Source organism: Helianthus annuus, chromosome 3 (genome assembly GCF_002127325.2).
Source record: "Helianthus annuus cultivar XRQ/B chromosome 3, HanXRQr2.0-SUNRISE, whole genome shotgun sequence".
In the NCBI taxonomy this organism is placed as follows: domain Eukaryota; kingdom Viridiplantae; phylum Streptophyta; class Magnoliopsida; order Asterales; family Asteraceae; genus Helianthus; species Helianthus annuus.
The window spans coordinates 40,962,719-40,976,975 of NC_035435.2; the positions used below are offsets into that span (position 1 = coordinate 40,962,719).

Consider the following 14,257-nt stretch of genomic DNA (forward strand, 5'->3'; position numbering starts at 1 on the left):
AAATCATCTGTTCCTTCCGGTAGTGCTAAGATCGGCGCATTGCAAAGTTTGTCTTTCAACAGCTGAAACGCTTCTTCCTGTTTGATTCCCCAATCAAACTTCTTATCCTTCTGTGTAAGGTAAGTCAATGGTTGAGCGATCTTTGAAAAATCCACAATAAACCTTCGATAGTAGCCAGCCAAACCTAAGAATTGTCGAATCTTGGTTGGCGTCTTTGGAGTCTCCCAATGCTTGATCGCCTCAATCTTGGTGGGCTCCACATGAATTCCATTTCCATTTACCACATGTTCAAGAAATTAGACTTCGCGTAGCCAAAATTCGCACTTCGAGAATTTGGCATACAACTTCTCCTTTTTCAGCAACTCCAAAATGGCTCTTAAATGTTGTTCGTGTTCATTCTTTGTCTTTGAAGAAATCAAGATATCGTCTATGAACACAATCACGAACTTGTCGAGATGAACCCTCTCCAGGACGTGGTGGAGGTATGTCCTAAAGAAATGTAACAGGAAGATCTGCGCGATGCGCATCTGTGACGTGTGTGGGAAACAAAGGTGCATCAATGGGAGCTGAAACAGGGGCTGAAACAGGGGCTACAGGTGGTGTAACAGGTACCACGAAAGGTGGGAAATCATCGTCATCGTCTATCCACCCATTGTGGGTGTAAGCGTATTGTGGATCGATATGGGTCGCAAAAGGTGCGCGGTCGAACATCACCGGCACTGGATCAGGAAGTGGTGCAACAACAGGATCAGCAGGAATGGCATCAACATGCTCATCCGCTAATGGTGGAGCAACAATAGGATCCTCTAACAAAAATGGAACATCAACATGAGCATCAACAGCATGACCATCCTCCAACGGTCCAGCAACAATAGGATGATCGTCAACAGGTAAATCATCAACGAAAGGAGCAACAACAGGTGCATTGGCATGAACAGGGTCATGCTCTAACGCAGGGTCAGGAGCAACTACCGGCTCAGGGGCCACAGCAGGCTCCGGATCAACAAACTCCATCTCAAAGTCAGCTGGATCAGTAAACACAGGGTCGACAGGGGCTACAGGATCCTCCAAGGGCTGGTCTAAGTGTATGAACTCAATGTCATGGTCCGGATCAAAACCAGGTGGGAAAACAGGATCTGAATCATCATCAGCATCATGATCAAACTCAAAGCTAGGGGCAGGTGCAGGTGCAGCGGAGGACGCCATGTCAGGGTCTATGTCATGCGAATGGTGCTGCACTCCCTGCGTGTGCGAAGGTGCAGATGCCACAGACTAAAATGAGTCTGGGACTGGCGAATGAACGGGAGTCTCACCCGCAGGGGCATCTGCAAGAAGTAGAATATCACCAGCAGCAATAAGGGCCTCGCCCTCAACGTCATCCTCCAGTAGGTCCTCCTCAAACAAGTCGACATCGTCGTCAGAGACAACGTCGAGGGGCATATCAACAACGGGATAAGCTGCAAGGGGCACAGGAGCAGGGATCACTGCGAGTGGCAAATCCCCAACGATATGGCCATCAGCAGGCTCAGCAACGAGATCAGGCAGCGCAAAGGGCTGGAAGTCATCATCGTCTGTGCTGGTAGTATCTGGAGTATACACCTCGTGCTCTGATGAAACTATGTCGTCTGATACTATAGCCATGGGATCTGTAGTGTCTGACTCTCCAGTACCTGATGAAGGCATGACGTCTGTAACACAAACACACATATGCACAAACAATCAATCATATAATCAAATAAGCATGTTAGTCACCAATAAGCAATCAAGTAATTCTTCCTAGTCCCACTAGACTATCCTCCCAGCCTCTCAGACTGATCCTCCTAGTCTCTCAGACTATCCTCCCAGCCTCTCAGACTAAACCTCCTAGTCTCTCAGACTAACTCCCTGGTCCCCCGACCAGAACCTCCCCAGCCACCCGGCTGAACCTCCCCAGCCACCCGGCTGAACCTCCCTCAGTCTCCCCGACTGAATCCCTGGTCTCCCGACCAACCAAAAATTTTTAAGAAAAAGATGCTCAACTTTTGTTTGTAAAAATGTTTTGTACCTGGGATCTGGACGTAATGTATGCAACGTAAAAATGTTTTCGTGAGAGCCCTAGTGATCATAGTCTAGACTCGAGAAAGAATACTAATTCGCTATGATCAAAGCTCTGATACCAAGCTGTCACACCCTGGCTTTGCGGAAGCGTGGGTTTATTTGGTGTGACTTCTTAATACCATAGCCTAATCACAACAAAGCTATATGAAAGTAAAACCATGATGATCATCCATTGTTTCAAGTTTTAAAGACAAAATACCACAACATTGTTTAAAGTTGACACATGCAACGAGTTACAACCCAACAAAATAAAAACATTGTTCAAAAGACACAACGACAAACATAAAAAAAAACACAGCTTAAGACTTGCGACTCGTCCAGGCAAGAGCCACAACCCCTAAACTTGGATGACCTCATATCCCCTACGCAGCGTGTAGACATAGCATACCTCACCAAATCCCTAATTCCCTGAAATACATGTAAGTTGAAAAATCAACAAAAGTTGTTGAGCGAGTTCATGTAAAGTGAGTATGTAAAACATTTGTAAGTATAAAAATCCCTGGTATGTAGCAAATAAGGAAAGAAAGAGATCACCAATGGTTTGCAAGGCCATTGATATGTGTGAAGTGCAGTAGGAAGACTCAAACCTAGCAGATTTTTGCGTCAGGTACACAGTCACCCCGAGGTCCGTTCTGTTGGGCCTGGGGCTGGGCTCGCTACACCCAGATAGATCTACCGCTAATGACCCTCGGTCCTACAATGAGGATTAATGGCCTCCAGTTCCCGCCTACTCACTCACATGATCTAAGTAGTAACCATCCTTACGCTAACCATACCATGTAAAAAGTATTCGTAATCATAGTAACATGTATTTCACCCCCGAGGTATAAAAACTGAAAACAGTTAAAAGAAAAGGGGGACATGAACTCACAGAAGTGCGTCTCGAAATAGTAACTCCCAATCAACCTGCTGCGTGACGACCTACACGTACTAACTTCTATTAGACGGACGGCCGTGCCTTGGCTTAAGGTTTAGGTTTTTGGGAAATAGTTAGGCAACTATTTCGTATTTACACTTCTTAATTATTTGGTAAGTATATTCCTTCCCAAGGATGGGGGTTTTAATACATGCGCGTTTTTATAACTTCAGAAATATATTATTAAGTCTCACTTAATAAAATATATTTTAATTCATTTGTCTAAAATATTCTACTTCCAAAATATAAATATTTTTCCCAAAAAAATATTATATTTTATTCCATACAATTCCAAAATAATAATACTTTATCAAAATACACAATTAAGAGTATTTTCCGAAATTACATAAGTTACATTTCATGATTCGTGTGGTAACAATACCGGTGTAACTTAAATATTTATTTGTGAGGGCGTTGGTATTATTTTGAAAGTCGTAACTTCATGATATTCCAAGTTATATTATTTTTACTCTTAAAATAATATATTTATTTCACAAAATAATCATAAAATCACACAAGTGTTACTATGAAAATATATATTAAATATATATTTAACAAGTTTTATTTATGAAAATCCACCTCTGACACTTGGAAATATAGTAATAAAAATCATGGCGAATTTTATTTGGAAAAACAAGTTAAAAATATGTTCATAACACTTGTTGCAAACATATTTTCCAAGTGTTATATTTCTGGAAAAATTTCGCTAGAGTTTACTCTGTAACTGGAGGTGGCCACGCTTACTAGCGTATCATTTTCTTTAAAAAATTAAATCAACAATTTCCAATCATCAATATACCATGTTCAAACATCAAACTAGTCAAAACAAGTATAAATTGCAAGCACATGAACTTGTAAGTTATGTGAAAATACGTAGTAACCTTCCAACATTTTTAGTAGATCTTTCTATCTTTAAAAATAAAATCGGTTTCCTGAAAACTTTACTTTAAATAATATGCAATTTTACAACTTCTTAGTCAAATATTACGAAAATATTTCTTTGTTTAATCCTTTTGTCACACAAGTGTTTACACACTTGTCTGTTCACAAAATGCTTTTAGTTCATGAAAGATCCGGCTTTTAAACATGATTGCGTCTTACACTTGGTTCTTTGAAAATACCACTTGTAGATCTTTAGATCTACTAGTTTAGAACTCCATTTTACAAGAGAAACTATTTTTACACAAGTTTATGTTTATGTATGAAAGGGTTCGTCGTCTTGTATCTTTCCTACTTAACATATTGCTAGTTCATGTTCCATGAACATGATCTAGCGTGGTTAGATGACGATCCGTTCCACTACTAGCAACCAACAACATAAAATAATCATTTCTAAACAAGATTCATAGGATTTACACCATTAGTTTCTCTTTAACCATCATATTCATCTTTCTTTCAAGACTTTTAGATTTGTTCTTGATTTTTATCCGTTAAATCTCTTATTAACCACCTTAAACATGAACAAGGAAGTGTTTAGAAGCACTTACTACTAGCTCGTGGCTAGGGAAGAATCAAGGCGAAAACAGGGTGGATAAAAGCAACGTAGAGAGGTTCTGGAGATTCCGAAAGCACTGAGTCTCCTCGTATGATCTCTAGCACACTTGTATGTATGAAAATAGCTTGAACAAGGGTTGAATGATGGTGAGGTAATGGTTGTGGTGTTCGTCCAATCCAAAGGAGAGGGAAGGAGAGAGTGAAGTCTTGAGATGGTGTTGAATGAGAGAGAGTGGGAAACTCTTATGCAAATACATAATCCAAGTTCCTTATTGTCCAACATGTTTAGTGTCCTCTAGATTTCCAACATTGTACCAATTTAATAATCAAGAAATTGTGGGATGTGTCCCACCTTGGAACCGATCGGACTTGGGGGGGGGGGGGGTTATGGTTTGATTTGAACTAGATAGTTAGTGATCGTTCTGTTTAGTTAGGGATTTAAGTTAGTTATTAGTTTGTTATGTAATATAACGGGTGTTAGGGTGTTCGGGGACCCTAACTAGCTCAGAAAAGGAAAAACATTGTCATTGACAATATTTTTGTGTTCCGGGCAATGTCCGGCTGTTCGGTTGGATACCGATTCGTTAAAGTGCTAAATAAGCATTTAAAGTGTCTTTAATATTACTTTTAGTGACACAATGAATTCCCGACACTTTGGAAAGTGTCTAGTATTATTTTCCCATGTTTTTGCACTTTACTAGTTAGTTTAAATGCTGAATTTTGTAATAAAGTGCAGGATTTTGTAGTTAGAGCATGTTTTAGGCACATCCGGTCACTATAACTATCACCTAGTGACGCAATTTTACAATCCTCGCCTCCCTACACTCCCTACTAGTGTAGTAATCTATTCCTGGCTCATAATGGCCTTAGAGACAGTGTCTGTCTAGTGCTGGCTATGTCAGCATGTTTACTGGGTTATCCGTTCATTGTGCTAATTGTGCTTTTGTGCATCAAGTTTGTCACTATATTTCTGTGTAAATAATGGAGTGACAGCAATAAAGTATGATGCATGTATATGTGTGTATCAGAAATCAAGTAGCAGTTTAACCATGATTGTAAGCAAGCACAGTAATTAAGCATTTAATTAAATATTAATTGATTCGTACGGATACCTGTTTTGGTGAGGGTTGTCACACTCCATGCACGAGTGCGCGCCACTATGCCACGTGCACTCGTGCGCGTACGCGCATGACTGCCACGTCATGCGCCACTGCGCGAGGACCCACCTGGGTCATGCGCCTGCATGCCACGTCACCAACCACTTGGTTCTTGCAACCCTTGTGCTCCACCACGCGCACGTGGTAAAAAATACAAAGGCGGCTCTCAATCGGCTCGCGGCGATGCGACCGTGCGAAGTGCAAAGTGCGCCATCAAAGCGCCACACTGCGCCTCATTGCCCACGCTACACGCGCGCGCGTGTTTGAGTGTGAGTGCGAGTTAGGGTGCTCCACACCCTTCGCGAGTACACTTAGTGAGTGCATCAATTAAACAATAAGGATGGAGAGTTCCCATTTAAATACCTCTTTAAGTTTCATCTCTCCTCCACTTTTTCAGCATTCATGTTGTTGGACCGTGTTCCGACACTGATTAGTCAGTAGAGAATGTTCATCTTCACATACGAAGGCGGAATCAACGTAAATGAAGTTACAACAGCTTTCCTATTCAATTCCTTCTCTTTTATTGCTTTCTGATGTAAATTTGACAGAGTTCCGTTACACAAGCAAAATCCTAGATTCGCTCTAACGTACAACTGATCAGGTATTTATAGTATGACATGGTTCGCTCATATGGACTGCCATATGAGCGGACCTACTACATTGACAAATAAGCGGACCATACCTTATGCCCTATAAGCGAACCTGTTTGAAACCCTATAAGCGAACCTACCTATAACATATGTTCACATAAGCGAACCTACAACATAATTCATGATTTTGACTTTCTAAACCCTATGTTGACCTATATTGACCTAAGACCTAATGCAGACGTAGTCAACAGACATTCCATGCATCAACACATGTTTCAAACACCAAACTTTAAGCATCGATATCTCATTCATCTTAGCTCCGTTTTGGACGTGGTTTAGTTCGTTGCGAAGCTATTCTAACATAGAACACAAACCCACAAATAAAAGCCTGCTCATTTTCTTATATATATTTCTAGTCCAACATAGAAAAAAATCATTTTCCTATATTTGTGAAAAATGCTATTTTCACAAATTTCCAACAGTTTGGTTACCGCTTCCACACACCGGTTGTTATTTTTTCCGTCTGGAAGTTTGGGGTTGCGTTTCTAGCACAAATTCTTCGACCTCATCTTCGACCGGCTCTGGAAATCTGATCAGGGGAGGTGGTATTGATTGACGTTGCGGTTGAAATTGTGTGTTAAACGGGTTTCGCATTTGCATTTGTTGCATTTAGGAGAAAGCCTTGGGGTTTGTTGGAAACCCGAAAGAGAAAATTGGGATGCCGACCACTCCGGATCAAGCGTTGGAGTGTAGCCCGGTACCGCAAAAAGGTTTGGAATTGGGTTACAATTCGAGTTGTTTGTGTTGTATGGATCCATGGCAAAAGTTGATAATTTTTATACAAATGTAAAGATTATATAAAAGAAGAGAATAAGGTGGAAAGTATATTGAACTAAATGGTTGCAGATCTAGTTAAATTGATCCTGTAACAAATTACACCAATACAATAATATAACAAATCTCGATCACAATTTTTTATTTACTAAACCAAAACATAAGAGCATTCTCATCCAATCCATCAAAACTTGTGAGGGTGAGTTTTTATATTGTAAATGGTATAAAAAGTGGTTGTGAGTGGAGGAGAGAGAAAATGTTACTGTTCATCTGTATATTTAGAGGGACACTGTTCACCCAGTATAATTTTTTTAATATATATTGAAAGTGGTTGTGAGTGAAGGAAAGAGAAAAATGTGATGATAATATTATTTAATTGAAAAGAAGAGAGAAAAAGTATTTGTTTTTAGTGAAAATGTATTGATATAGGAGTTGTTTTTTAATGGAATGTATATATAATTTGATGGATTAGATGAGAATGCTCTAAGTGTGGATTAGCTACCAAATAAATATAATCTTAAAAGAACTACCCAAAAATGGATGAACTAGTCTGCAAATCCGGTTTCAATCTCTATTAAAACATAAATTTTAAGAATTAAATTCGGTAGCAAAATTGGTTTGCATTGGTATGTTACAAAAATTTATGCATGGCATTACTTGAAACAAATCTTTTTTTGTTGAATAGTTTTCATTATTCCATTCCATTTTACATTGTCCACTAAAGTGGCTGGTTTCCTGGTAGATCACCTTATTTGAGAGATATGCACAAAACTTGTGATCAGGGTTGAGGCTGCCTACATTAAGGTCATCCGTTAGTCATAAATTCCTTTTGTGTGCGTTATGCGACATGTGTCATGCCACGTAACACAGGGGCTTTATGGAGCGTTATGTCACTAGAACCCGTAGTCATAAAGCCCCTATCTCATCATTACTCAATTAATTAATTTTCAATTTTTTAATTAATTTCTGACTTTTTTAAATTAAAATTAAATAAAAAATTGCCAGCTTTTTAAAGTTAAACAGGGTTGATGCTGCCTACATTAAGGTCATCCGTAGTCATAAATCCCTTTTGTGGGCGTTATGCGACACGTGTCGTGCCACGTAACACAGGGGCTTTATGGGGCGTTATGTCACTAGAGCCCGTAGTCATAAAGCCCCTACCTCATCATTACTCAATTAATTAATTTTCAATTTTTTAATTAATTTCTGACTTTTTTAAATTAAAATTAAATAAAAAATTGCCAGCTTTTTAAAGTTAAAAATAAGAGAAAAACAAGTTTAAAACCAATTTTAAATATTTGAGAAAATGCAGCGACCAAATGTGTAAAACTTTAAAACTAAAATAGGCGCCTCCTTCTTCTTCTCTGTCTTCTTCTCCGGCCGACTTTCCGGCTGAAAATCTGGCTTCTTCTCGGTCTTCTTCTCCGATTTGCAGGACCTATACTGTTTCCTCTCCGATTTGCAGGGACCAAACATGTATAAACCAAAAACTTTAAACAATCAAAACGCCGCTATAATCCTCGCGCCCCACCTCAAGTTGGCATTCATACCGCCCTTCGTGGCGGTGTTCCGAGGCGTTTTCCGCCGCTATGGGGGGCCATAGACGTTTGTTCTAAAGAAAGAGTGGAGAAAAACTTAAAACATTTATATTCTTGAAACGGCTTGGTGAATTTTGCTTGTATTATTTATTTATATATTTTAGTTTCTTATAAAGTTGTAATAGTTTGTTAATTTGTATTACTTATTGATTTATGCAAACTGTTTGATTTGTATATCTATAAGTTTTCTATCTATTTCACTAAATATATTTATTTATTTTATCATTCTAAAGTCACTCAAGTTTAATATGTTATTTGATTCCTAACTAATTATTTGGTTAACATGTATAAGTGATAGTACTTTTTTTTTAAAACCAATTTTAAATATTTGAGAAAATGCAGGGACCAAATGTGTAAAACTTTAAAACTAAAATAGGCGCCTCCTTCTTCTTCTTTGTCTTCTTCTCTGGCCGACTTTCCGGCTGAAATTCCGGCTTCTTCTCGGTCTTCTTCTCCGATTTGCAGGACCTATACTGCTTCCTCTCCGATTTGCAGGGACCAAACATGTACAAACCAAAAACTTTAAACAATCAAAACGCCGCTATAATCCTCGCGCCCCACCTCAATTTGGCATTCATACCGCCCTTCGTGGCGGTGTTCCGAGGCGTTTTCCGACGCTATGGGGGGCCATAGACGTTTGTTCTAAAGAAAGAGTGGAGAAAAACTTAAAACATTTATATTCTTGAAACAGCTTGGTGAATTTTGCTTGTATTATTTATTTATATATTTTAGTTTCTTATAAAGTTGTAATAGTTTGTTAATTTGTATTACTTATTGATTTATGCAAACTGTTTGATTTGTATATCTATAAGTTTTCTATCTATTTCACTAAATATATTTTATTTATTTTATCATTCTAAAGTCACTCAAGTAGTCAAGTTTAATATGTTATTTGATTCCTAACTAATTATTTGGTTAACATGTATAAGTGATAGTACTTTTTTTTTCAAATTTTGATGATTAAAACCAACTATTTTTAGGCTTAAATAAACAAAATTTAATTATTTTTTCAAACATGTCATTTTTATTTGGTTTTTAACTGAAAAAGCTATGCTACCATTTATATAATCCACATTAGCATTAATATCTAAACAAAAATGTTACGTGATGCGTTATTATTGGTATCCTCTTAACATGTTAATTTCGAATAATTGAAACAAAAAATGAAAGTTTAGCGACTTAAGAAAACAAAATAAAAAGGTCAAGTGACTTTATTGGAAGATAGGAAAAAACCTTGTTACTCTTTGAAGTTATCTCAAACTAAAAGATCTTTATGATCACAGAAAACACTGAATTTTACATATAAAAGCCATTTTTAACAATTCTTTACACTTTTTAGGGATTTGTGACTAAAAATGATTTGCAAATGTTCCGATGGCAATTCCAACTGTAAAAAAAAAACTTACAGTCTCAATTTCGTTTGCGAAAAACCTCCAGTCACAATTTTGATAGTAAAATATTTGGGTCCTTGATAGCTTCCACCTGAATTTCAAGTTACTAATATTTTGCAGGCGCAATTTGGGTCTCAAAAGTTACTGTCGCAAAACACTCTACTGCAATTTAATCATAAAAAGGTTCGTTCATAAATGCACTAGCTAATTTTGAGACAGAAGTTTTAGTTAAAAAATCGGTAGCAAAATATTCCGGTAGCAAAACTCATTTGCCACTATGGTTTAAGGGACCAGCAAACTAGTTGAAAAAAGGCATTTCCTTCTGTTGTTTTATGCATGAAGATAAGTAACTTTTGTTCATGAAATCCATAACGTACTTACACGTTTTTTTATTTGTATTTAGAGTAGACAATTATAATCCACATCTTGCCTTAACTTTTGTTCATGTCACATTGATGCAGATTTTGGTTATACTTATGGTTTTCTTTAAAGTTATTATATTGCTTACTCTTCTTGTAAGCTATATACAAATTGTCAATAAAAGTGTGATTCTTAAAAAAATCAAAAAGAAACTTATTTTTTGTGTAATTGTTGAAAATATTTTATGTTGGTCAACATAAGAAGATATAAATTCAGTGAATATGTTGTAGGTTGTTAGACATCAACATCATAACTAAGTTAGAATGTATGTAAAATTAAAGTTATAATAATTTTAGGTTGCCATTTAACCGATTCATCTTCTATCAAAAAAAAAATAACTCTAAATATTTTTTTTTCATTAAAATGCCAAAGTAACAAATTACAAACAAGTTGATTGTAAAAATCTTAATTTAGCTCTTTTTCATTCTAAAAATCTTCTTTCAGACCATCCCAGAAACCACTAAATCATAGCGTTAAGAAAAATAACTAAAGTTATAAATACTGACCGAAATTTGAACACGTTTAAGTACATTCTAGGTTGTAAAAATATCAATATAATATCAAATATAAAATGGCAAAAGTTTTCTTAGAATCCCATTTTTGAAACTTGGTAGGAGTATATATAACCTTCAACCATGTGAGTAACTCATAGCTCTATACACAGTAATGTTGAACAAAGTATGAAAATATTGTTAGTTGATATGATGTAAAGTTAACATAAGTAATGAAAAGGATGAATTAAAATCTTTTTGAACAATCTACATAGAATATTAAAACAAAGAATCTTCAAAAGTAACTAATTTTATATTTTTTAACCTCAAACTTTTATTAATACTTTATTATTACTATTAATAAAAAACGTATTTTATATTTATCTTGTATGTTTTATAACGCGTAAAACATCGAGTACACCATTACGACGTACATATATTTATCTATGTTTAGATATATATGTTTATAACGCGTAAAACATCAAGTACACCACAAACGTAAATGTTATTACAACTACCTCACATTTACTATTTATTTAATAGACGGATGTCATTTACTCTTTCGTTTTTATATAAATTATACTGATCTGACATTCTTATTTTTATGTATGTTTCGATAAAAGTTTTGCTTAAAATCGATTGGGTAAATAAAATAGATTTTTTACCGTCACAAAATGAAATGATACCGTCCAAACAACTTTGGTAGTGATCTAGAGTATCTTTTAGTATTGGTACCGTGATTAACCGAACTAATACCTTCCTAATAATTTCGGTACCAAATTGATTCCGACCGAACAACACCATTACCGGTATCAATACTATCATAACCTCTAGCAATATTCGTTTTATGGTTTTCTATTGATGCAAGAGGCATGTCGATATTATGATGACTTTATTGTTTGATGATTATCTTTCAGTTTTTATACCGAATGCATGTAACATACCGATACCCTAATAAACTGAATTGATACCTATCTAATTCCTGCCGTAATACGCGGGGAATTTTTCTAGTTAGATCAAAATTCGATAGTACGAGTATTAATAAAATTATATATTCATAAAAAAATAGTAGCTAAAAAGATCATTATGTCTAAAAAGACTTTGGAAGAATCTAGACAAATGACATTTTTGTAACATTTGTTATATATTAGGGGTAAAACTATGTGTTATATATTACATAGAAAATTATATTAATTAGGAGTAAAACTAGAGTTACCAAAAATTGGAATTAGTTCTATTATATTAACTAGGGTTTTAGTAACCTGTGCGTTTCGTCAGAACGCGATTAGAATTCGCTACGTATCAAACACCATGACACAACCCATAGATAATTCATAAAATTAACAAAATTATATCTAAATGAGTTAATGTTATTTGCGTCGTAGCTCGTCTTTGAATATCAAAATAATAAGAAAATATAAAAGAATAAGGTAAATAACAAAAATGATATGAACTCGATCCGTTTTGATGCATTAGTTATAGCAAAATGGAAAAAAGTTATAAAAATATGTGCAAAAGGGTATCTCTTTGTGTTCAGTTCGTTTAAAATAATTTGAATGTTAAAAACGATGTTTTCATATCGGTATCGGTTTTGTTTCTTGTAAAAACTAAACTCAAAAAAAAAAAAAAAAAAGCTCATATTAACATACTAAAAAATAAAAAAAAACTAATATTACATGTTGACACTATTCAACTTCTTTTATTCTGTACATAGATAATTAGGGATAAAACTGAAATATCCTAAAATTGGATTTTTCCTTTATTTTTATGTTTATACTTAAAAACGTTTTTTAAAGTGTGTTGAAATTGGTTTGTTTTCCAAATAGTGTGTAATATTTCAAGATTATGTTCTCTACACATGTGATGTGTGTTTAATATATTTGTTTTGAAGTCTCTCGTAGTTATAACTATGATGTTATATATATATATATATATGTAGGGGGCTGCTAGAATGAGAACCACCCCGAGTTGTAAGAACCGCGAGAACTACACCCCACGGAGCGCCGTTCGCCATGATTTTTTTTTACAAGTAGATGTGTGTATTATAAACACAGCTGTAAAAAATCATGGCGAACGGCGCTCCGTGGGGTGTAGTTTTTTACACCACAAGTTTGGTGTTTTTTAATTTTTTTTTCTTTTTTCTTTTTTTTTCACCAAACTTGTGGTGTAAAAAACTACACCCCACGGAGCGCCGTTCGCCATGATTTTTTACGGCTGTGTTTATAATATACACATCTACTTGTAAAAAAAATCATGGCGAACGGCGCTCCGTGGGGTGTAGTTCTCGCGGTTCTTACAACTCGGGGTGGTTCTCATTCTAGCGGCTACCCTATATATATATATATATATATATATATATATATATAAACCGCTTTAAATTTTAAGAACCATAAAAACTAGGCATTCTAAAAGTTTTCAAAAATATTTAAAAAAAAATCACTTATTTCAGAAAAAATAAAAAAAACAATTCGCATGCAAAAATATACTTCGGATTTAAAAAAATTTACATCGCCAGAAAGAAAACTTACATAAGGCGTAAATAAAATTTACATCGGACGTAACTCATGCGGGAAGTAGGAGTTCTCATTGTTCTCACAACTCGTAGTGGTATTTAATTGAACCGAATCCTATATATAATATAGGGAGAGAATCATGAGAAAACTAATTAAATATGAGAAAACTAAAAAACTCACTTAAAACCACTAAAAAGAAGGGGAAGCGGACTTTTAATGAAAGAGTGGTAAAATTGAAAAAAAAAAGATACAGCTTTTCAAAAACTTCTATTTTCGTCATATGTTATTATATATATTTTTTTAAAGTTGCACCATAAGATCACAAATTTTCTTATCTTTCATTCGAGTATATTCGCGCATATTTTTTCAACACAAACAATAGATTTAATGTGTTGTCTTTTTTTCAACACTACTATTTATAGTAGTGCACATGTGCAACATAACATGTAATTTAGCCTTAAGGTTTAGGTTTTGGGTTTAGTTTAACTTTTAGGGTTAGGTATTTACGGGGTTTAGGTTTCAGGTTTAGTTTTAGGTGTGTGGGGGTAGAGGTTTAGGTTTTTGGGGGAGTTTAAATTTATGGTTTAGTTTTTAAGTGTTTTTTTTTTTCTTTAGGGGGGGGGGGGGGGGTTGGAGTGGGTGTTAGGGGGTTTAGGTTTTTTCGGATAGGTGGGTTTAGGTTTTTCGTAATGTTACATATGTATAGTAATAAATAACATTATTAAAAAAATGCACGACGCCTTGTATCTTTTTTAT

The 14,257-nt window shown here is 35.5% G+C and overlaps 1 protein-coding gene across 1 annotated transcript; it reads right to left on the minus strand.

Annotated features, from left to right (window-relative positions):
* Nucleotides 1-489: 489 nt before the first annotated feature.
* Nucleotides 490-1,014, minus strand: LOC110888160 (BCL-6 corepressor-like protein 1). The gene has a single exon (XM_022135700.1). It carries the CDS (start codon nucleotides 1,012-1,014, stop codon nucleotides 490-492), a length of 525 nt encoding a protein of 174 aa, XP_021991392.1.
* Nucleotides 1,015-14,257: the final 13,243 nt, after the last annotated feature.